We start from the raw sequence: 25,813 nt of genomic DNA, 5'->3' as shown, positions 1-25,813 counted from the left end.
CCACGTTGCTACTGTCCCTTTTATTCCTTGAGCAATAACTTTTCTCACAAGTCTGTTGTGTGGAACTATGTTGAATGCCTTTTGGAAGTCCATGTACATCACATCAATAGCATTACCCTCATCAACCCTCTCTGTTACCCCTTCAAAAAACTCCAGCAAATTCGTTAAACATGATTTACCCTTAAGAAATCCATGCTGGCCGTTCCTAATAAACCCACAATTTTCCATGTGACTACTAATTCTATCCTGAATAATTGTTTCTAGAAGCTTCCCCACCACGAAAATTAAACTGACTGACCTGTAGTTACTGGGCTTATCCTTATAACTATTTATGAACAAAGGTGTAATGTTTGCAATTCTCCAGTCCTCTGGCACCTCACTTGAGTCTAGGGAAGACTGAATGATTTTGGCTGTTGCCCCTGCTTTTCTACCCTCGCTTCCTTCAATATTCTTGGATGCATCTCATCCAGTCCCAGTGCCTTGTCAACTTTGAGTACCAACAGTTTATTTAATGCCTCCTTCTTGTCAATTTTGAGCCCTTTTAGTGATAGAGTTTCCTCCTCTGTCACCATGGCCTAGGTAGCATCTGCTTCCTTGGTGAAGACGGATGCAAAGTATTCATTTAATACCTCAGCCATGGCCCCTTCGTCCATGTGTAAATCCCCTTTCTGGCCCAAAATCGGCCCTACTCCTCCTTTCACCACCCTAATGCTATTTATATGTCTGTAGAAGACTTTAGGATTCCCCTTTATGTTGGCTGCCAGTCTTTTCCCATAATCCCTCTTCGCTTCTCCCTTTTCACCTCCCCTCTGAACCTTCTGTATTCAGCTTGGTTCTCAATCGTATTTTCTACCTGACACCTATCATAAGTGCACTTTTTCTTCTTAATTTCGATCCCTTTTTCATCCAGGGAGCTCTAGATTTGTTTGCCCTACCCTTCCCCTTTGACTGTGTCCGAACCATTTCTTCTTTGAAGGTAGCCCATTGTTCAGCTACAGTTTTTTCTGCCAACCTTTGGTTCCCAACTATTCAGCCCAGCTCTGTTCTTGTCCCATTGAAGTCGACCCTCCCCCAGTTAATGATTCTTACTCTGGATTGCCCATTGTCCTTTTCTACCATCATCTTAAACCTTATGAGACAATGATCACTGTCTCCTAAATGTTCCCCCACTGACACTTGATCCACTTGACCCACCTCATTTCCAAGAACCAGGTCCAGTGGTGCCTCCTTTTCTTGTTGGATTGGACACACACTGCTGTAGAAAATTCTCCGGAACACAATCTAGGAACTCCTGCCCCTCTCCACCCTTTACACTACCACTGTCCCACTCTAAATTTGGGTAATTAAAGTCCCCCATTATAACTACTCAATAATGTTTGCACCTCTGTGTAATTTTCCTGCAGATTTGTTCCTCTACGTCCTTCTCACTATTTGGTGGTCTATAGACTACACCGAGCAATGTAATTCCCCCCTTTTTGTTCCTTAGCTCGAGCCAGATTGATTCTGTCCTTGGACCCTATGGGACATCCTCTTTCTCCAGCATTGCATTGCTCTCCTCAACTAATATATCCACCCCTCCTCTTTTTCTTCCTGCCCTGTCTTTCCTGAACACCTTGTACCCAGGGATATTTAACACCCAGTCCTGTCCTTCTGTTATTGCCACAACATCATGGACAGAATTTTGTACTTGGCGGGCGGGCTTGGTGGGGGTGGGCGGGGGCAGCCGGGAAGCCGACTGCTGCCCGCAATTGGCACCGCACTGCAATTTCACACTGGTGGGCCAATTAAGGCCTGCCCAGCATGAAACGTGAGCTGAGCACTGCCCGTGTGGGAGGGGGAGGAGTATGAGCCGGCTGAACATAAACATCAAGCATGCGCGCGAGTGAGCGCTGCACAATCTCCCCGAGGCACGGAGCTGTCCCAGGGAGATGAGGAGATATAAAATACAAATTTTTAAAAATGTAATAAAACATGTCCCCTCATGTGACTCTGTCACATGAGCAGGGACATGTTATTAATGAAAAATTAAAGTTTTTATTTTACTTTTATTTGATTTTGGAAAGCTCATCCTGCCCGTGGATGAGGTTTCTGGAAAAATGCGAAGGCCGCTTGGCCTTTTTGCCTGCCCGTCAACTGTTAGGTTGGACGGGCAGTGAAACTTTTAATTTAATTGATAACTTAACGGCCTTAACAGGCCTTTCCGCTGTCGGTGGGTGCACTGCTGGCTCTGGCGCATGCCCGCTGACCGAACTATTGCGTGACTGCGTGTTGATGTCGGCACGCTTGGCTGACATCAATACGGGTAATTTCACACTCAAGTGGGTCGAGTGCGCACCCACCCACTGAGCGAAAATTTCTGCCCCATATTTCCACATGGTAATCTGCTCCTGTAACTCACCTATCTTATTTACTATACTCTGTGCATTCACACACATGCAGTATAACCCTGATTTGTACTTCATTACTTTCTCCCTTACTCCGACTCTGCCTATTGTTAGGAAATAGAGAGAGCTTAAATAAGTTATATTGGTATTTGTGGGTGTTGGGAATGAGTTTTAAAGTTTAAGTTTAAGTTTGATTTGTATTTCTGTATGTGTGTGTTAAGAAAAGGCCAAGTTGAGTTTTAGTTTTACTTTAAAAGGTGCCTGTATTTCTAATGAGAGTTTATGAGTGTAAGAGAAGTTAAACAAACACAAGAGTAGAAAACTGAGCTGTTGTCTAGCAACAGGGGTCCAGAGAGGCAGGTCCCCCCTCCCCCACAGGCACACACAGAAGAAACTAGAAACAGCAGTTTTTAAGTTCAGTTTTGAAGACAGTTACCAGGCAGAAGCAGCCTAGAAGGCTCAGATAGCCAGTCCCAAGCTAAAGAAGAAAGTCCTGAAGAATCCAGGGGAGTGGAACAGGAAAAAGTCCCAAGCAGACCTTCTGGTCAAAGGAAGGACAGGAACCTGGAAAAGATCCTGTTAAGTGAAGTTAAGAGTGAGGGGCAGAGAAAGGCTCCAAGCTTCAAGCTTAAAGCTCCAAGCTGCAGGAAGCAGGGTCAAAGCAAGATAAAGGCTTGTGAGAAGTCAGAAGGTCCAAAGAGGCAACTGAAGGTCCGTAACTCTTTACTATGGCCATGTGAAGCAGTGGTGTACTGTTGACAGCTGAGTCAGAGAGACAGAGTATGCGGAAGAAAGCTTTGAATGCATGTGGTGACCCAGGGAAGAGAAATATCAGAAGGAAGTTCGAAACTCTGGAGTTGAAACCTTGTGGAAGGCGCCTGAGAGAAAACGTCGGTTTGGGAGAAGATTCTAAGGCAAGTTCTTGGAGAGTGGAGATTGGAAACCCTCATGTGAAAGACGGAGTTCAGTGAGACTGGTTGACTCACGGTGTGACAAGCGCCTGGGGGGATCTGAGGAGGGATCCATAGCATCTGTCTGGGGTGGTATCTGTCACTTGGTTTCAGAGTGTGGTGTGTCTGACCACAGGTCGCCTATTGGTTTACATGGACTATACTTACTATGAACATTAGAGTATAAGATAGCTTTTGTGACTTGTGTTATCCTTACAAATCTGTATATATCTGTAAAGGTTTAGCTGTGGGTGAAGGAGTATTGTAATATAGTTCATCCTTTCTTGTTTAATAAATGTTTTATGCTTTTGTTAAAAGTTCAGTAGCTGACTCCTGTGACTCTGTTCAGTAGCTACTCTCCACGTATCTAAACAAACAAATGAAAGTTAGGATCCATCAAGCTGGGTCCCATTATGGGATGAGGCTTGTCCAGTAGTAACCTCAGCTGGGGATCATAACACTATTGACTTACTATTCTTTATTCTACTGCTATCTGTCTCTCCCAGTATTTTGTGCACCTTGGTATTATTCCCTAATATTTTCTCTTGGTTCCCACACCCCTGCTGAGTTAGTTTAAAGCTCACCCAACAGCACTAGCAAAAGCCCCATAAGGAACTCAGTCCCAGCTCTGTTCAGGTACAGCCTGTCCAGCTTGTACAGGTGCCATCTCCCCCAGAGCCAGTCCCAGTGTCCCAGGAATCTAAAGCCCTCCCTCCTGCACCATCTTTCCAGCCATCCATTCATTTGTCCTATCCTCCTATTTCTGTACTCACTGGCACGTGGCACTGGGAGTAATCTGGAGATTACTACATTAAAGGTCCTGTTTGCTAATTTTCTACCTAGCTCCCTAAATTCTGATTGCAGGACCACATCCCCCTTCCTACCTAAGTCATTGGTTCCAACGTGGACCACGACCTCTGGCTGTTTACCCTCCCCCAGAAGAATGTCCTGCAGCCGCTCTGTGACATCCTTGACCCTGGTACCAGAGAGGCAACATCCCATCCTGGAGCCATGTCTACAGCCACAGAAACGCCTGTCTGCTCCCCGAACTAACAAACGCCCTATCACTATTGCTCTTTATTTCTTCTTCCTCCTCTCTTGTACAGCCACAAACTTGACGCTCTCTGCGCTCCTCTGAAGCATCAATGCCCTCACCAGTATCCAAACGGAAAACCGATTAGATGAGTGGGACCCCAGGGGACTCCTGTACTTTCTGCCTGGTTCTCTTGGACTGGCTGGCAGTGGTGTGACCACCTCTCTGACCATGCTATCCACGTAGCTCTCAGCCTCGCGGATGCACCACAGTGACTCCAGCCGCCACTCGAGCTCTGAAACCCGGAACCCAAGTTTCTGCAGCTGGCAGCACTTCCTGCACATGTGGCCGTCCAGAACACCAGTAGTGTCCATGACTTCCCACGTGTTACAGGGACCACATTCCATGTGACTGAGCTGCCCTGTCATGTCTTAACTTGGAGCAAGGGTTAAGGTAGTTCAGAATGTTTAATTTGGAAAAGTGACTGACTGATTGCTCCACAGAAAACCAGCATCAACTTGATGGGCTGAATGGCCTCCTTGTGTGTGATTATAACTCTATGACTTTGTGGTGGCCTGATTGATGTTTCCCAGATTCTGAAGGGAATTAACAAGCATGATCCAGGGAGAACATTCCTGTCCGGAAGGGAGAATACAAGGTAAAAATTACAAAGTTATGTGTTAGGAGGAAAATCAGAATAATCATCTACATTCAAAGGGGTAGAATGGTAGAATCATGGAATCATTACAGTACTGAAGGAGGCCATTCACCCCATCTAGTCTATGCTGACTCTCTGTGGATCAATCCAGTCCATCTCATACCCCCAATATCCCCATAGACCTGCACATTTACTTTCCCTCAAGTGCCCATTCAACTTCCTTTTGAAACCATTCATTATCTCCACTTCCACCAACCTCGTGGGCGGCAAGTTCCAGGTCATTACCACTCGCTGCATAAAACAGTTCTTCCTCACATTTCCTTTCATCCATCTCTTTCCCAAAACCTTAAATCTGTCTCTCCATAGTCCTTGTGCCATCAGCTATGGTTTAAAAAATGTGTTCATGGGATGTGGGTGTTGCTGGCTAGGCTGTCACTTACTGCCCATGGTCGTGAGGATGGATGTTATCTTTCTTTAATATTTTTGGGAATATGGTGATATTCTGTCACATGAGCAGGGACATGTTACTAATGAAAAATTAAAGCTTTATTTTATTTTTATTTGCTTTTGGAAACCTCATCCTGCCCGTGGTTGTGGCAGCCTACAATTAAAAACCACTGCAGTGTTTTTGTGACTGGATGCCTGTGTCCAGTGGGGTTCCACAGGGATCGGTGTTGGGCCCCTTGCTGTTTGTGGTATATATAAATGATTTAGACTTGAATGTAGGAGGGTTGATCAGTAAGTTCGCGGATGATATGAAAATTGGTGGGGTGGTAAATAGTGAGGAGAATAACCTTAGAATACAGGAGGATATGGAGGGGCTGGTCAGATGGGCTGATCAGTGGCAAATAGAATTTAATCCAGATAAATGTGAGGTGATGCACTTGAGTAGGACAAGCAAGGCACGGGAATACACGATGAATGGTAGGACCCTGGGAAGTATCAAGGATCAGAGGGACCTTGGTGTGCATGTCCACCAGTCCCTTAAGGTAGCGGGACAGGTAGATGAGGTGGTTAAGAAGGCATATGGGATACTTGCCTTTATTAGCCGAGGCATAGAATATAAGAGCAGGGAGGTTATGCTGGAACTGTATAAAACGCTGGTTAGGCCACAGCTAGAGTATTGCGTGCAGTTCTGGAATCCGCATTATAGGAAGGATGTGATTGCACTAGAGAGAGTGCAGAGCAGATTTACCAGGATGTTGCCTGGGCTGGAGAGTTTTAGTTATGAGGAGAGATTGAATAGACTGGGGTTATTTTCCATGGAGCAGAGGAGATTGAGGAGGGACATGATTGAGGTGTATAAAATTATGAGGGACATAGATAGGGTGGACTGGAAGGAACTTTTCCCCTTGATGGAGGGATCAATAACCAGGGGGCATAGATTTAAGGTAAGGGGCAGGAGGTTTAGAGGGGATGTGAGGAAGAATTTTTTCACCCAGAGGGTGGTGGGAATCTGGAACTCACTGCCTGAAAGGGTGGTAGATGCAGAAACCGTCATAACATTTAAGGAGTATTTGGATGTGCACTTGTGATGCCATGGCAACAAGGCTATGGGCCTAGTGCTGGAAAATGGGATTAGAATAGTTAGGTACTTGTTTGACTGGCGCATACTCGATGGGCCGAAGGGCCTTTTTCTGTACTGTAGACCTCTATGACTCTATGACTATATGGGTCCATGTGGCAGACTGCTAATAGGAATGGCTATTTTTTGTCTACCTTATCTAAACCTGTCATAATCTTGTACACCTCTAGCAAATCTCCCCCCAATCTCCTTTACTCCAAGGATAACAACCCCAGCTTCTCCAACCTAACCTTGTAACTAAAATCCCCCATCCCTGGAACCATTCTGGTAAATTTCTTCTGCATCCTCACATGGACCCTCACATCCTTCCTAAAGTGTGGTGACCAGAACTGGACACAATACTCCAGTTATGGCCTGAGCAGAGCTTTATAAAGGTTCAACATAACCTCCCTGATTTTGTACCCAATACCTCTATTATTGAAGCCCAAGATTCTACATGTTTTGCTAACCACTTTTGCAATATGTCCTGCCAAAGGTCAAATATCTATGCACATGAACTCCCAGGTCCCTGGCTTCCTGGATACCCTTTAGAAATGTGCATCCTCTAGTCTATATTGCCTCTCCCTATCCCTTCTCCCAAAATGTATTGCCTCACACTTTAAATTCCTTTTAATGCCATCAGTTCTGAGGCAGTCACATTCGACTTGAGACATTAACTCTCCTTTCTCCAAAGATGCTGCCAGACCTGCTGAGCATTTCCAGCATTTTCTGTTTTTATTCCATCCGTCACTTGCCTGTTCATTCTGATGGACTATCTATGTCATGTTGTAGTCGATTGGTATCAACTCACTGTTTGCCACACCTTTAAGTCTGGTATCATTAGCAAATTCTGAAATGTTACTCAGTATTCCAATATCCACATCATTTATATAAATATATATATATATATAAAATATATCAAAAAAGTGGTGGTCTTAGCACTGACCCTTGGGGAACACCACTCTCTACCATCCTCCAGTCTGAAAAATAACCATTTACCACAACTTCCTGTTTTCTATCCTTAAGACAAATTTTTATCCAAGCTGACATTGACCTTCCTATTCCATGAGCCTCAACTTTGCTAACCAGCTTTTCGTGTGGATCTTTGTCAAGCGCTTTCTTAAAATCCATATAGACAACATCCACCCCATTCCCTTCATCAACCTTTTCTGTTACTTCATCAAAAGATTCTATCAAACTACTCAAGCATGATCAGTCTTTAAGAAATCTGTGCTGGCTCTCCTTAATTAACTCAAATCTCTCCAAGTGCCTGTTGATTTTTCCCTAATTATTGTTTCTAAAACCTTACCCACTATTAATGTTAAACTGACTGGCCTGTAGTTGCTCAATGTCTTTACACGCTTTTTTGAATAAGGGTGGCACATTACCCACTCTCCAATCCTCTGACACCTCTTCTGTATCTAGGGAAGATTGGAAGATTATGACAAGCCCTTCCACTGTCTCCACCGCAACTTCCTTTCGCAACCTGGAATGCAGGCCATCCTGACCAGGTGACTTATCCACCCTAAACATGGTCAGCCTTTCTAATACTTTCTGCCTATCAAATTTCACCCCATCCAAAATCTCTACCACCTCTGCTTCTATCGATATTTTGTCAGCATCGTCTTCTTTTGTAAACACTGATACAAAATATTCATTAAGTATTCTAGCCCTGCCCTGCAACTATAAGCATTTATCACCCTTTGTCCCAAATAGAGCCCACTCCATCTCTTCCATTTACATTCTGATTTTTGGGTTGCCTTTTATGTTAACTGCTGTTTTATCCTCATTTTCTCTTTGTCAGTCTCATTTTCCTCTTCGCTTCCCTTTTCAACTTATATATTTGGCCTGGTTCTCGTCTGAAGAATTCACCTGATGTGCATCATAAACAATCCTTTTTTATTTCATCATAATCTCTATCCCCCTCGTCATCCACGGAGCCCTGGTTTTGGTTCTCTTACCTTTCGCCCCTGTTGGAATGTAGCTAAGCCTGGATCTGAAACAACTTCTCAAAGATCACCCATTGTTCCATTAGTTTTTCCTGCCAGTCTTGGGTTCCATTTTAGCCTGGCTGGATCCCCGACCCTCAATCCATTGAAATGAGCTCTTTTCCAATTTAGAAGTTTGATTTTAGATTGTCCTTTGCTCTTCTCCTTTACTAATTAAAACTTTATGATATGATGATCACTCCCAACCAAGCATTCCCCACAGGCACTCAGTCCACTTGACCCATCTCATTCCCCAGCACCAGATCCAGCAACACCTCTTCCCTAGTTGGGGCAGGAGTATACTAGTCAATGAAGTTCTCCTAAACACATGTTAGAAATTTCTCCCCCTCCTTACTCTAACATAATTCTAATGGATATTTGGGTTATTAAAGTCCCCCAGTATCACCACTCTATAGTTCTTGCCCATCTCTGTGATTTCCCTGCAGGTTTGTTTCTCTTTCTCGCTCTCACTATTTGAAAGCCTATAGAATACCCCCAGGAGTATGATCATCCCATTTTTCTTCTCAACTCTAACCAAATGGACTCTGTCCTTGCCCCCTCAAGGACTTTCCCTTTTTCCAACACTGCAATGTCTTCCCTAATCAGTACTACCTCTTCATCGTGGCGAAAATCCCAGAAATGGCCAGGAATCCCAAGTTCCGCCTCCCAAACACAGTGTGTTCCATTTTCGAGTGGGTGGGACTGGAGTCAGGCCGGGGTTTATGGAGGCAGCCGGGCATTTAGTTCACCAGCTGCCTGCACTGAAATGGGATTTTGGTCGGTCAGGAGTGTGAATCCAGGGCTGTGCAGATTAGACCAGGTAAGAGCTGGTAAGTGCTGGTATGAACTTCGTTTGGATAGCCCCTTTGGGAATGTTAAAAGTAAACATGGTTGTGCATAAACTCATTGGAGTTGTAAAGCTGTCAAAGCTGCTGAAGGATACTAGGTGAGTTGGCAAGGAGGGGGTAAGGGCAAAGGGTAGTCGGTGGGGGAACATGGGTTGCATGGGTTGGCACTAAGTTGGCATAGAGCTATAAATGGCCGTGGGGATGCGGGGGGGCATAGGAAGTATGAGGGACCATGGGGGGGGGGTGGGTAGAGGGACATAGGTTGGCATAAGGGGTATGAGAGACCATGGGGAGTGGTTGGGGAGCATGAGGTCGCATAGGTTGGCATGGGGAATGTTTGGGGCAGTGGTGAGGGGTGAGCGCTAGAGGGCTGTTTTTTGTTTTATTCTTTTTTATAACCTAATTCAACACAGTGCTGGAGCACAGAGGCTGGCCTCCTGCCCAGCCCACCTTCACACCCGGCAGCCTTCGCACTTGTTACGGGGGGGCGATGGGCCCGATTTCTAATCCAGCCTGCGCCCTCCCAGAAGGAAAGTCAGAACTGCGGGGAACCATTTTTAAAGGTCAGGCTCACAATGACATCTGACCTGGGAGTGAAAATCTGCACCTATGTATCTTTGTATAGGAAACCCAGCTCTCACCATTTTTAAGCCATTTTCTGTTGTTGCTACCATATCATACTCCCACATGGCTATTTGTGCTTGTAGCTCAGCAACTTTATGCCACACTTTGTGAATTTACATACATGCATTGTAATCCTGTCATTGTATTCCGTGTAGTCCTTCCTCATATGGCACTACTTCCTTCTCTAGTACTGTCCAACTCTCTCACATTATACACCTTATTCCTCTTTTCTACATACTGGTGCCAATGTAGCTTAAACCCTTCCCACCACACTAGTGAACCTCCCAGCAAGGTCATTGGTCTGTTGAAGTGCTTCTGCCCCAGAACTCATCTCAATGCTCCAAGAATCTGTTGCCCTCGCTCCTGCACTATGCTTCAAGCCATACATTGATCCTGCCTGTCTTCCTGTTTTTACTCTGGCTAGCGCATGGTGCTGGGGGTAATCCAGAGATTACTACCTTCGAGGTCCTACTTAATTTCCTCCCCAGTTCCTGAAAATCTGGCCTTAGGACCTTAATACCAGCCCTCTTTATGTACCAACGTATACCACAACTTCTGGCTCATTCCCTTCCCCCTGCAGAATATTCTGCTCTTTATCTTGGCACCAGGGAGGTAACACACAATGCGGGACTCACAATGACAGTTACAAAAATGCCTGTTTGTTCATCTAACTATGGAATCTCCTATAACAACTGCATTTCTACACTTAGCCATTCCCTCCTCTGCAGTCCCATGTCCACGGTGCATTGGACTGCACTGCACTCTCAACAGTTTCCAATGCTGAGTACTGGTTTGCAAGTGGTACACATCCTTAAGACCCCTATGTTTCCTGTCTCTTCCCACTCTTCCCGAATGCCACTCATCGACTATCCTGACCTCTCACTGCCTGTGGAGTGACCACCTCCTGGAATGTACAGTCCAGGAAACTCTCATTCACCCCGATGTTCCACAATGACCTGAGCTGCCCCTCAAGCTGATGGAGATACTTCCTACCTACATGGTCCCCCAGCACACATGAAGTGTCCTCGAGTTCCCACATGAGGTCACAAGAAGTTCCCTCAATCCTCAGAGTAAGATCATTGGTGACACTGAGTACACTCTACCTGGGGCTCCCAGCACCTCTCTGTTCAGTTGTAGTCCAGCGCCTTGCTGTAAGATTTGCATCCACATTTCACACTGGTAATCTGGGTCGATAAAAAGTGGCCACGGAAGTGGATAGAAACTGACCAGGACCCGTGCAAACAGAACGTTGTCTCTGGCTGTGGCATTGACTGGGAGTTTGGCATGGTTCCAGTTTAACTGCTCTTCCAGCGTACTGAGGATGTCCAGGATCAGGAAGTCGCTACGGGTTGGGATGAATTTCGAAGCTTGTTGATGGTCTGTGTCTGGTGTGACCTTTTCTTGTGAGGTGGGTGATGTCTTCACCGGCAGTAACTTTACCAGTTCCTGTCGAGCATCTTCTGGTTCCATCTGTATCTCTCCAGTGTAACAAGCTGCCTTCCATTTCTGCAACAGCTCCTGCCTCATCTTTTCTTCAAAGGAACCAAAGTAAATGATGGCAGCTGCTGTCAGTAAACTGTCACCTGAAACTGTGATCTTTCTGTCCATTGACTGCTTCAAGGCTTCATCCCATTCAAAGTAGTGAGGATTCAGTATACGCATCAGATCTTCAGCATGTTTCAATTTCTGCTGCCATTCCTTTATCTCACCTAAGTACAGCTCTTCCTCCTCTTTCAACTTCTGAAGCAAGTCCTGCTCCTTTTGTTCAAGGAGCCTGAGGACTTCTGCATCACTGAGGTCTGTCACAGAGTCAGAGTCCGATAAGTAGTCATCTCCATCTTCCCGTAGCAAGTCAACAAGTTTTTTCTTCATTTGAAATGCTTGTTTCCTCAGCAAACCTAGTTTGATCTGCCTTTCTTCGATACGTTTTTGATACTCATTGTTGAAGGCTGGGTTGTACTCACGAGCAATAGTCGCATGCTGGTACACGGCTTTGATCCATAGACTGAAGGATTCCACTGCCTGGCTGGCCTCACGCACGACCTCCGGTTGGAATTCAGGCTGGTGAACAATGTTACCCAGAGTCTCGTACAGGGGATCCGGAATATTATCCTTGTCATAAAATTCCAATTCCTGCATAGGAAGAATTTGTAACAGTTATAAACATTTTTTTCCACGGTACTTCAGAGTTAGAACATTCCCCCAACTGTGATCCCAGTTTAGGAATTTTGTCCAAAAGGTTTAAGGGTGATCTGGGAGCCATATGCCAGTGAAATTGACATTGTAATGAACATCCAGGACTCAGAAATAAAAACAGAAAATGCTGGAAAAACTCAGCAGGCCACTCAGCATCTGTGGAGAGAGAAACAGAGTTAAGATTTGGAGTTGAATATGATTTCTTCAGTGCTGGAAGAGTTCCAGTTTCAGAGTTCCAGGAGTTAGATCTGCTCTCACAATGACTGAGGTTCTTGTGACACCCCCTGCCTGATACCCACTGCCTGTCTCACCTGGAAGCAGATTTTTAAAGCCCTCAGCCTGTGTTGAGTACCTAGTTGCCTGTTTATAACTGGCGCACTTAGAGTCATGGACACTGTGCCTGTGATTGGTCAGTTTATACCAGTAAGGGTCAAGGTATCTCAGGAATGGAGTTGGCAAATTCACCCTAAAATCCCCAATTTCCTGCTCACCTGCCCTTTTCTAGTCTCTCTCTTTCTCTCTCTCTCTTTCTCTGTATTTTAGCATTTAGACTTTGGTCAGTCCTCCTCTGAGCTTCCTCTTTTTACTCTTCCACAGTCCACCCACACTCCTCCTCCCCTTCCATCCACACTCCTCCTCTCCGTCCATGATAGAATTCTTCCTTAGGTTGAAAAGTGAAGAGGTCCAATCTGAAACTAGGGTCCTAAATCTAAATAAAGGAAACTACGAAGGTATGAGGTGTGAGTTGGCTAAGACAGATTGGGGAATTCATTAAAAGGCATGATGGTGAATGACTAATATTTAAGGAACGAATGTATGCATTGCAACAGTTATACATTCCTTTCTGGTGCAAAAACACAATGGGAAAAGCGGTCCAACCATGGCTAACAAAGGAAATTAAGGGTAGTATTAGATCCAAAGTTGCTAGAAAAAGTAGCAAGCCTGAGGATTGGGAACAGTTTAGAATTCAGCAAAGGAGGAGCAAGAGATTGATTAAGGGGGGAGAAATAGAGTATGAGAGTAAACTTGCAAGGAACATAAAAGTGGACTGTAAAAGCTTCTATAAGTCTGTAAAAAGAAAAAGATTAGTGAAGACAAATGTAGGTCCCTTACAGACTGAAACGAGAGAATTTATAATAGAAAACAAGGAAATGGCAGAGCAATTAAACGACGACTTTAGTTCTGTCTTCACAAAGGAAGACACAAATAACTTCCCAGAAATACAAGGGATCCAAAGGACTAGTGAGAAGGAAGAATTGAAGGAAATTAGTATTACTAAAAAAAACAGTGCTGGAGAAATTAATGAGACTGAAAGCCGATAAACCCCCAGGGCCTGAGAATCTACATCCCAGGGTATTAAAGGAGGTGGCCATGGAAATAATGGATGTGTTGGTTGTCATCTTCCAAAATTCTGTAGATTTTGGAACAGTCCTGGCAGATTGGAGGGTAGCAAATGTAACCCCCCTATTTAAAAAAGGAGGGAGGGAAAAAACAGGGAATTACAGACTGGTTAGCCTGACCTCAATGGTAGGGAAAATTTTTTTTAATTCGTTAATGGGATGTGGGCGTAACTGGCTAGGCCAGCATTTATTGCCCATCCCTAATTATCCTCATTCAGAGGGTATTTTTAAGAGACAACCACATTGCTATGGTCTGGAGTCACATGTAGGCCAGATTAGGTAAGGACGGCAGATTTCCTTCCCTAAAGGGCATTAGTGAACCAGATGGGTTTTTACAACAATCGGCAATGGCTTCATGGTCATCATCAGATTTTTAATTCCATATTTTTATTGAATGCTAGAGGCTATTATAAAGGATGTGATAACAGGATGCCCAGAAAATATCAATGGGATTAGACAAAGTCAACATGGATTTATGAAGGGAAATCATGTTTGACAAACCTACTGGAGTTTTCTGAGGATGTAACGAGTAGAATAGATAAGGGAGAACCAGTAGATGTGGTGTATTTGGATTTTCAGAAAGCTTTTGATGAAGTCCCACATAACAGGTTAGTGTGTAAAATTAAAGCACATGGGATTGAGGGTAATATATTGGCATGGATTGAGAAATGGTTAGCAAACAGGAATCAGAGTAGGAATAAATGGGTCTTTTTTGGAATGGCAGGCAGTGACTAGTGGGGCACTGCAGAGATCAGTGCTGGGACCCCAGCTAGTCACAATATATATCAATGATTTGGATGAGGGAACCAAATGTAATATTTCCAAGTTTGTTGACAACACAAAACTTGGTGGGAATGTGAGCTATGACAGGGTGTTAGAGGCTTCCAGGTGATTTAGACAAGTTGAGTGAGTGGGCAAATACATTTCAGATGCAGTAAAATGTGAATAAGTGTAAAGTTACACACATGTTACACATGTAAAGTTATTCACAGCTGGAGTACTGTGTGCAGTTCTGGAATCCGCATTATAGGAAGGATGTGATTGCACTGGAGAGGGTGCAGAGGAGATTTACCAGGATGCTGCCTGGGCTGGAGGGTCTGAGCTATGAGGAAAGATTGGATAGGCTGGGGTTGTTTTCCTTGGAGCAGTGAAGTTTGAAAGGGGACCTGATAGAGGTGAAATAGGGAGAGTACAGGGCCAACATATTCCAGTAAAGATAAAGGACGGGACCAACAAATCCAGGGAACCCTGGATGTCGAGGGATATGCAGGATTGGATAAAGGGGAAAAGGGAGGCTTATGGCAGATACTGAGGGCTCAAAACAGCGGAAGCCCTAGAGGAGTATAGAATGTGTAGAGGGGAATTTAAAAGGAAATTAGGAGGGCAAAAAGGGGGCATGAAAAAACATTGGCAAAATAAAGGAAAATCCAAAGTTATTTTACAAGTACATTAAGAGTAAGAGGATAACTAGGGAAAGAGTAGGGCCCATTAAGGACCATAGTGGTAATGTGTGTGTGTGGAGCCGGAAGACGTAGGTAGGGTTCTAAATGAATACTTTGTGTCGGTGTTCACAAGTGAGAGGGATGACGTGGGTATGGAAATCATGCAGAAGGACTGTGATATAATTAAAGAAATAAGCATAGAAGGGGAGGAGGTTCCAAATGGTCTGGCAGGCTTAAAAGTAGATAAATCTCCAGGCCCGGATGAAATGTACCCCAGGCTGTTGAGTGAGGCATGGGAGGAGATAGCAGGGGTGCTGGCAATAATTTTCAATATCTCTCTGGCCACAGGAGAGGTGCCAGAGGACTGGAGGACGGCCAATGTGGTACCATTATTCAAGAAGGGAGGAAGGGATAAACAAGGGAACTACAGGCCAGTCAGTCTAACCTCAATGGTGGGGAAACTATTGGAAGCAATTCTGAGGGACAGAATTAATCTACACTTGGAGATCCAGGGATTAATCAAGGACAGTCAGCATGGTTTTGTTAAGGGGAGGTCATGTCTGACCAATTTGATTGAATTTTTCGAAGAGGTGACCAGGTGTGTAGATGAGGGCAATGCATTTGACAGAGTCTACTTGGACTTCAGCAAGGCTTTTGATAAGGTCCCGCATGGGAGACTGATAACGAAGGTAAGAGCCCATGGGATCCAAGGCAATTTGGCAAATTGGATCCAGAATTGGTTGAGTGGCAGGAAGCAGAGGGTGATGGTCGAGGGGTGTTTTTGTGACTGGATGCCTGTGTCCAGTGGGGTTCCACAGGGATCGGTGTTGGGCTCCTTGCTGTTTGTGGTATATATAAATGATTTAGACTTGAATGTAGGAGGGTTGATCAGTAAGTTTGCAGATGACACGAAAATTGGTGGGGTGGTAAATAGTGAGGAGGATAGCCTTAGATTACAGGAGGATATAGACGGGCTGGTCAGATGGGCTGATCAGTGGCAAATGGAATTTAATCCGGATAAGTGTGAGGTGATGCACTTGGGTAGGACAAGCAAGGCACGGGAATACACGATGAATGGGAGGACCCTGGGATGTACCGAGGATCAGAGGGACCTTAGTGTGCATGTCCACCGGTCCCTTAAGTTAGCGGGACAGGTAGATAAGATGGTTAAGAAGGCACATGGGATACCTGCCTTCATTAGCCGAGGCATAGAATATTAGAGCAGGGAGGTTATGCTGGAACTGTATAAAATGTTGGTTAGGCCACAGCTAGAGTATTGTATGCAGTTCTGGAATCCGCATTATAGGAAGGATGTGATTGCACGAGAAAGTGTGCAGAGGAAATTTACCAGGATGTTGCCTGGGCTGGAGAGTTTTAGTTATGAGGAGAGATTGGATAGACTGGGGTTATTTTCCCTGGAGCAGAGGAGATTGAGGGGGGGACATGATTGAGGTGTATAATATTATGAGGGGCATAGATAGGGTAGACAGAATTACAGTGCAGAAGAGGCCCTTCGGCCCATCGAGTCTGCACCGACACGTGAGAAACACCTGACCTACCTACCTAATCCCATTTACCAGCACTTGGTCCATTGCCTTGAATGTTATGACGTGCCGAGTGCTCATCCAGGTACGTTTTAAAGGATGTGAGGCAACCCGCCTCCACCACCCTCCCAGGCAGTGCATTCCAGACCGTCACCACCCTCTGGGTAAAAAAGTTTTTCCTCACATCCCCCCTAAACCTCCTGCCCCTCACCTTGAACTTATGCCCCCTTGTGACTGACCCTTCAAATAAGGGGAACAGCTGCTCTCTATCCACCCTGTCCATGCCTCTCATAATGTTGTACACCTTGATCAGGTCTCCCCTCAGTCTTCTCTGCTCCAACGAAAACAACCCAAGTCTATCCAACCTCTCTTCATAACTTAAATGTTTCATCCCAGGCAACATCCTGGTGAATCTCCTCTGCACCCCCTCCAGTGCAATCACATCCTTCCTATAATGTGGTGACCAGAACTGCACACAGTACTCCAGCTGTGGCCTCACTAAGGTTCTTTAAAAATCCAACATGACCTCCCTACTTTTGTAATCTATGCCTCGATTGATAAAGGCAAGTGTCCCATATGCCTTTTTCACTACCCCACTAACGTGCCCCTCCGCCGTCAGAGATCTATGGACACACACGCCAAGGTCCCTTTGTTCCTCAGAACTTCCTAGTGTCATGCCGTTCATTGAATACTTCCTCGTCAAATTACTCCTTCCAAAGTGTATCACCTCACACTTTTCAGGGTTAAATTCCACCTACCACTTATCTGCCCATTTGACCATCCCGTCTATATCTTCCTGTAGCCCAAGACACTCAACCTCACTATTAACCAACTGGCCAATCTTTGTGTCATCTGCAAACTTACTAACCCTACCCCCCACATAGTCATCTATGTCGTTTATATAAATGACGAATAATAGGGAACCGAGCACAGATCCCTGTGGTACGCCACTGGACACTGGCTTCCAGTCACTAAAGCATCCTTCTGTCATCACCCTCTGCCTCCTACAACTAAGCCAATTTTGAATCCACCTTATCAAATTACCCCGTATCTCATGTGCATTTGCCTTCTTTATAAGTCTCCCATGTGGGACCTTGTCAAAGGCTTTGCTGAAACCCATATAAACTACATCAACTGCACTACCCTCATCTACACACCTGGTCACCTCCTCAAAAAATTCAATCAAATTTGTTAGGCATGACCTCCCTCTGACAAAGCCATGCTGACTATCCCTGATCAAACCTTGCTTCTCCAAGTGGAGATAGATACTCTCCTTCAGAACTTTCTCCAATAGTTTCCCTACCACTGACGTGAGACTCACTGGCCTGTAGTTCCCTGGCTTATCTCTACAACCCTTCTTAAATAGCGCAACCACATTAGCTGTTCTCCAGTCCTCTGGCACCTCCCCCGTGGCCAGAGAGGAATTAAAAATTTGGGTCAGAGCCCCTGCGATCTCCTCCCTTGCCTCCCTCAGCAGTCTGGGACACAAATCATCCAGACCTGGAGATTTGTCCACTTTTAAGCCTGCCAACACCTCCAATACCTTGTTACTCCCTATATCAATTTGCTCAAGAACCTCGCAGTCTCTCTCCCCAAGTTCGATACCTTTATCCTCATTCTCTTGGGTGAAGACGGACGTGAAGTATTCATTCAACACTCTAGCAATGTCCTCTGGCTCCACCCATAGATTGCCCCCTTGGTCCCTCATGGGCCCCACTCTTTCCCTGGTTATTATCTTCCCGTTGATATACTTAAAGAATATCTTGAGATTTTCCCTACTTTTACCAGCCAGAGCTTTCTCATATCCCCTCTTTCCTCTCCTAATTGCTTCCTTAAGCTCCACTGTCGGTACTCCACTAATGCCTCTGCTGATTTGCTTCCCTTGTTCCTCTCTTTTCCTTCTCATCGTAACCTGAATATTTCTGGTCATCCATGGTTCTCTGGGCTTGTTACTCCTTCCTATCACTCTGGAGGGAACATGTTGAGCCTGAACCCTCCCCATTTCCTTTTTGAACACCCCCCACTGTTCCTCTGTAGATTTCCCCACAAGTAGCTATTCCCAGTCTACCTTGGCCAGATCCTGCCTTATTTTACCAAAATGCACTCTCCCCCAATCCAAAACATTTTTTTGCAATTTGTCAATTTCTTTGTCCATAACAAACTTAAACTGTACCATGTTGTGGTCGCTGTCGCTAAAATGCTCGCCCACCACCACCTCAGCCACCTGTCCGGCTTCATTCCCCAGAATTAAGTCCAGCAATGCACTGTCTCTTGTTGGACCCTCTACATATTGACCTACAAAGTTCTCCTGTACACATTTCAAGAAATCCACTCCATCCAAGCCCTTAACACTATGTCTATCCCAATTAATGTTGGGAAAGTTGAAATCACCTAATATAATTACCCTATTGTTACTGTTTTTACACACCTCCACAAATTGTGCACATATTTGCTCCTCAATTTCCCGCTGACTATCTGGGGGTCTATAATAAACACCTAATAATGTGGTTGCCCCTTTTTTATTCCTAAACTGTACCCACAAAGCTTCATTCGATGCCCCCTCCAAGATATAATCTCTGCTTACTGCAGTAACTGTCTCCTTAACTAATAATGCAACACCTCCTCCTCTTTTACCCCCTCCCCTGTCTTGCCTGAAGATTCTGTATCCCGGAATGTTGAGCTGCCAATCCTGCCCTTCCCTCAACCACGTCTCAGTGATGGCTACTATATCACAATTCCACGTGTCAATCTTCACCCTTAACTCATCCATTTTACCTGTAATACTCCTGGCATTAAAGTACAGGCCATCCAGCCTTGCCTTACTCCCTTGAAGCTTATTGCAGCTGTACTCCCTCTGACTTGATTGTTTTACTGTATTATGATGTGTCCCTATTCTGCTCACATTCTGTGTCCCCTCCCCCTGCCGAATTAGTTTAGGCAGGAAGGAACCATTCCCCTTAGTGGAGGGATCAATAACAGGGGGCATAGATTTAAGGTAAGGGGCAGGCGGTTTAGAGGGGATGTGAGGAAGAATTTTTTCATCCAGAGGGTGGTGGGAATCTGGAACTCGCTGCCTGAAAGGGTGGTAGAGGCAGAAACCCTCATAACATTTAAGAAGTATTTGGATGTGCACTTGCGATGCCATGGCATACAAGGCTATGGGCCTAGTGCTGGAAAATGGGATTAGAATAGTTAGGTACTTGTTTGACCGGCACAGACTCGATGGGCCGAAGGTCCTTTTTCTGTGCTGTAGACCTCTATGACTCTATGAAAGGTGTGGAAGATTATGTGGGGCATAGATAGAGTGAATAGGACGGCGCTTTTTCCATTAGTCGAGGGGGCAATTACCAGAGCGCATGGATTTAAGGTAAGAGGTAGAAGGCTAAAAGGGGAGTTCAAGATAAATTTTTTCACCCAGAGGGTGGTGGGGGCCTGGAACTCCCTACCTGAAAGGGTGGTTGAGTCAGAAACTCTTGTAACATTGAAGAAGTATTTAGATATTCACTTGCTATGGGCCAAGCACTGGAAAATGGGATTAGTGTAGTCAGATCTTTGTTGACTGGCTAGACACGATGGGCCAAATGGCCTCCTTCTGTGCTGTAAATTTCTATGAGTCTAAAAACAGAATGGCAGAATATTATTTTAACGGTGATAGATCATGAAATGTTGATGTACAAAGGGACCTGGGTGTCCTTGTATACCAGTCACTGAAAGCAAGCATGCAGGTGCATCAAGCAGTTAAGAAAGCAAATGGTATGTTGGCCTTCATTGCGAGAGGACTTGAACAGGAGCAAGGATGCCTCACTACAGCTGTACAGGGCCTTGGTGAGACCACACCTGGAGTACTGTGTGTAGTTTTGGTCTCCTTACTTAAGAGAGGATATATTTGCCACAGAGGGAGTGCAGCAAAGGTTCACCAGACTGATTCCAGGATTCTCGTATGAGGAGAGATTGGGTCAACTAGGCCGATATTCACTGGAGTTTAGAAGAATGAGGGAAGATCTCATTGAAACATATAAAATTCTGACAGGGCTGGACAGACTGGATGCAGGGATGATGTTTCCTCTGGCTGGGGGTCCAGAACAATGGGTCACAATCTCAGGATACGGGGTAGACCATTTAGGACTGAGATGAGGAGAAACGTCTTCACTCAGAGGGTGGTGAACCTGTGGAATTCTCTACCATGGAGGCTGTGGAGGCCAAGTCATTGAATATATTTAAGAAGGAAATAGATTTCTGGACACTAAAGGCATCAGGGGGTATGTGCAGAGTGCGGGAGTATGGTGTTGAGATAGGGGATCAGCCATGATCATAATGAATGGCGGAGCAGGCTCGAAGGGCCGAATGAACTACTCCTGCTCCTATTTTCTATGTTTCTATGACTCCTCCTCGCTGATTGTCTGTCCACACTAACCCCCCACCAACCATCCACACTCCTCCTCTCTGTCCATCAACACACCTCCTCTCTGACCATCGACATTCCTCCTCTCCATCTGTCTATACTCCTCCATTCCGTCTGTCTACTCCTCCTCTGCCCATCCAGACTCCTCCTCTCTGTCTATCCACACTCTTCCAGTTCGTCATCCACACTCCTCCTCTCCGTCTGTCTACAGTCCTCCTCTCTATCCACACTCCTCCTCTCCATTGTCCATACTCCACCTCTCTGTTAACCACACTCCCCCTCTCTGTCCATCCACACTCCTCTCTGACTGTCCATTCACATTTCTCCTCTCCGGTGTCCACATTCCTCCTCTCCATCCATCTATATTCCTCATCTCTGTTCATCCACATCCTCCGACTGTCTGTCCACACTCCCCCTCTCCGTCCACCCACACGCCTCCTCTCTGTCCATCCACGCTCCTCTGACTGTCTGTCCACACTCCCCCTCTCCGTCCACCCACACGCCTCCTCTCTGTCCATCCACGCTCCTCCGACTGTCCGTCCACACTCCCCCTCTCAGTCCGTCCACAGCCCCCCTCTCTGTCCATCCCCATTGCTCTAATTCATGCTCTAACTTATCTTTCCCAGAATCTCAAATCTGTGGAACTCCTTACCTTCCTTGTTCTGTCCTTCTTTTCATGATTGTCAGTCTTTTAAACATTGGCTGATTTACCTGATCTTCTCTCCTGGTCTTTCCAAGCTGATGTTGCCCAGCATTATGCCTCCCTCCAGCAGCGAGCTGTAGCAGTGTTAATGTTACTGCACTAAGTCTGGAGACATTAGTTCAAATCCCAGCGCAGCAAATGGGGAATTTAAATTCACTTCATTAAATAAGTCCAGCCTCAGCAATGCTTACATGAGTAATGTGAAGCTATTGGATTATTGTAAAAACCCATCTAGTTCGTTAATGTCCTTTAGGGAAGGAAATCTGCCACCCTTACCTGGTCTGGCCTACGTGTTAACTGCCCTATGAAATGGCCCAACAAGCCACTCAGTTGTATTCAAGAAGGCAGCTCACCACCACCTTCTCAAGGGCAGTTCGGGATGGGCAGTAAATGCTGTCCTAGCCATCAATGCCTACAATCTGAGAATGAATAGAACAATCTTTTCACCCTCTCAATTGAAAAAAACATAAAAACTTCCCACCTGGTAAAAGTTTGGCTGACCAATCAACTGTTTCACGTTGTCCCAGCCATCCGGTTTCCCAAACATCCAGCACAGGGTGTTCATCACCATGACAACGGGAGGGGGAGGGGCACGGTAGGTCCGCACCTCATCCAGATCCATCGGACTCAGTGCCTGAAGGGCTTTCAATGCTGTTGCATAAATTGGCTTAACCTGGAAGACATGAATTCAACATCAAGTAACGTATTGGAAATGATATACTGATTGGCAAATAAGCAAAATTCTGTACAAGGCGTATAGCAATGATGAGGTTTGCTCCATTGGGATATGGTCATTTTATTGGACTTGTGATCCAGAGACCTGGACTAGTGATCCAGGAGCTGGACTTGTGTTCCAGAGACCTGGACTAGTGATCCAGGAGCTGGACTTGTGTTCCAGAGACCTGGACTAGTGATCTAGGGAGCTGGACTAGTGATCCAGGAGCTGGACTAGTGATCCAGAGACCTGGACTAGTGATCCAGGGAGCTGGACTAGTGATCCAGGGAGTTGGACTAGTGATCCAGAGACCTGGACTAGTGATCCAGGGAGCTGGACTAGTGATCCAGGGAGTTGGACTTGTGTTCCAGAGACCTGGACTAGTGATCCAGAGACCTGGACTAGTGATCCGGTGAACCAGACTCATGAACCAAAGACCTGTGAACAAAATGTGAGCCCATGAGGTTAAATGGGCAGTGACAGCATTGGATACAAAATTGACTAAGGGACTGAAAACAGAGAGTGGTGATCAACAAGTGGAGGGAAGTCTACAGTGGAGTTCCCAGGTTATCGAAATTAGGGCCACTGTTCTTTTTTCATATATAGTAATGAACTGGATTTGGGTATACAACAACAATTTATATTTATATAGCACTTTTAAGGTATTAAATCATCCCAAGGTGCTCCACAGGAGCAGTATAAAACAACATTTGACACCAAGTCACATAGGAAGATTTTAGCTTAGATGACCAGGAGCTTGGTCAAAGTGATATCTTCCAAGCAGTGGATTAAATGAAGAAAGTGAGTTAGAGAGGTGGAGAGGTTTAGGGAGGGAATTCTAGAGTTTGGGGCCCAGGTAGCTGAAGGCACGGCCACCAATGGTGGAGCGATTAAAATTGGGAATGCACAAGAGTTAGAGGAGTGTTGATATCTTGGAGGGTTGTAGGGATGGAGAAGATTACAGAGATAGGAAAGGGCAATGAGATAGAGGGATTTGTAAACAAGGATGAGAATTTTAAAACCAAGATGTTGCTTAGCCGGAAACCCATGTTGATGAGTAAGGAGAGGGGTGATAGAGGAACGGGTCTTGCTGCGAGTTAGGATATGGGCAGCAGAGTTTTGGATGACCTCAAGTTTATGGAGGGTAGAACATGGTAGAGCAGCCAGGAGAGAGTTGGAATAGTCGAGTTTTAGTTAACAAAGGCATGGATGAGGGTTTCAGTAGCAGCTGAGCTGAGGCAGGGGAAAAGTCAGGTAATATTACAGAGGTGGAAATAAGCGGTCTTAGTGAATATGAGGTTGGAAGCTCATCTCAGGATCAATGTGAATAAATGTGAAGTTATCCACTTTGGTAGAAAAAAAACAGAAAAGCAGAGTATTTCTTAAATGTGAGATATTGGTGTGTTGGTGTCCAGGAATCCTTGTTCATGAGTCACTGACAGCAGGTGCAGCAAACAATTAGGAAGGTAAATGGTATGTTGGCCTTCATTGCAAGGGGATTTGAGTACAGGAGTAAAGGTGTCTTGCTGCAATTGTATAGAGCCTTGGTGAGACCTCGCCCGGAGTATTGTGTACAGTTTTGGTCTCCTTATGGAAGGAGGAATATACTTGTCATAGAGGGAGTGCAACGGGGATTCACCAGGTTAATCCCTGGAAAGGCAGGATTGTTTTTTTTATGAGGAGAGATTGAGGAAACTGGGTCTGTATTCTCTAGAGTTTAGAAGAATGAGAGGTGACCTCAATGAAACTTACAAAATTCTTACAGGATGTGACAGGGTAGATGTGGATAGGATGTTTCCCCCTGGCTGGTGAGTCTAGGGCCAGGGGACACAGTCTCAGAATATGACAGGCCATGTAAGACTGAGATGAGGAGGAATTTCTTCACTCAGAGGGTGGTGAATCTTTGGAATTCTCTACCCCAGAGGGCTGTGGAAGTTCAGTCATTGAGCATGTTCAAGACAGAAATCGATAGGTTTCTGGATACTAATCACAACAAGGGATATGGGGATAGCGTGGGAAAGTGGCGTTGAGGTAGTTGATTAGCCATGATCAAACTGAATGGTGGAGCAGGCTCGATGGGCTGAATGACCTACTCCTACACCTATGTCCCTGGCACGTGACAGTAAGTTTGCAAACAGGCTGGTTTAATCTCAGAGTGTTGCCAGGGGAGAAAGAGAGAGCGATGTTGCCAGGGAACGGAGTTTGGAGCGGGGATCGAAAGCAATGGCTTCAGTCTTCCCAATATCTAATCACAGGAAATTTCTATACAGAACATAACTTCAAAGTTTGCAGATGGCATGAAGCTGAGAAATGTAGTAACTGTGAGTAGGACAGTAACAGATTTCAGGAGAACATAGACAATCTGGTGAAATATACAGACAAGTGGCAGGATGAAATTTAATGCTGAGAAGTGTGTGAAGAGATTCATTTTGGTTGGAAGAGTGTGAGTGGCAATGTAAAATTCTAAAGGGGAGCAGGAACAGAGGGACTTGGGGGTATCTGCACTCAAATCTTTAAAGTGGCATGGCGGGTTGAGGAAACTTTTAAAAAAGGCAAACATGGATGTTGTGCTTTATGTAGAAGGGCATAGAGTATTGTCACAAACGTGTAATTATGATATTGCCGATTTTAAGGACAACTATTTAAAGGTACATTTCTGTTTTCAAACCTTTATATTGAGTTTAAAAGCCTTTTTCAAAATGGAACTATGGACAAACATCGTGACATCTTTCTGTGTTTATTCAAACCTTGTCTCACATCTCTTGACTGGCTATGAAGAGTTATTCCAAATTCAAAGACCCTTCCTGGGACATCCATTGAATTCTAAAAAGTGTGAAAAACTCTTTTGCTTCTGAGGGAACAGGAGACAGGAAGACCTATGGAGGACCTCAACATAACTTCTTTGCCTGGTGGGACAGTGCTTCATCAAAACTAACATAGCAGCTATTTTACATTTTGGAATTGTAGTACTCTTGTACACAAAAAGCAGGACAAATCCAACCCAGCCACGTACTGCCCCATCGGCCTACTTTCAATCATCAGTAACGCAATGGAAGGGGTCATCAAGAGTGTTATCAAGTGGCATCTTGTTTAGCAATAATCTGCTCGTTAACGCTCAGTTTGGCCACTCAGCTCCTGACCTCATTACAGCCTTGGTTCAAACAAGGACAAAAGAGCTGAACTCCCGAGGTGAGGTGAGAGTGGCTGCCCTTGACATCAAGGCAGCATTTGACCGAGTGTGGCATCAAGGAGCCCTAGCAAAACTGGAGTCAATGGGAATCAGGGGGAAAACTCTCCACTGGTTGGAGTCATACCGAGCACAAAGGAAGATGGTTGTGGTTATTGGAGGTCAGTCATCTCAG

General features: G+C 45.2%; 1 protein-coding gene across 1 annotated transcript in view; it reads right to left on the bottom strand.

Annotated features, from left to right (window-relative positions):
- dnhd1 (dynein heavy chain domain 1) overlaps window positions 1–25,813 on the bottom strand; it is a 68,603-nt gene that overhangs the window by 38,820 nt on the left and 3,970 nt on the right. The window contains exons 2-3 of the mRNA XM_078546113.1: window positions 22,218–22,409; window positions 11,153–12,182 (exon numbers count right to left, since the gene is read on the bottom strand). Of these exons, the coding sequence (XP_078402239.1) occupies window positions 11,153–12,182; window positions 22,218–22,409 (1,222 nt within the window). The remainder of the gene's footprint in view (window positions 1–11,152; window positions 12,183–22,217; window positions 22,410–25,813) is intronic.

Source organism: Cetorhinus maximus, chromosome 7 (assembly GCF_964194155.1).
Source record: "Cetorhinus maximus chromosome 7, sCetMax3.hap1.1, whole genome shotgun sequence".
Lineage (NCBI taxonomy): Eukaryota > Metazoa > Chordata > Chondrichthyes > Lamniformes > Cetorhinidae > Cetorhinus > Cetorhinus maximus.
This window is presented reverse-complemented; position numbering and strand designations above follow the sequence as displayed.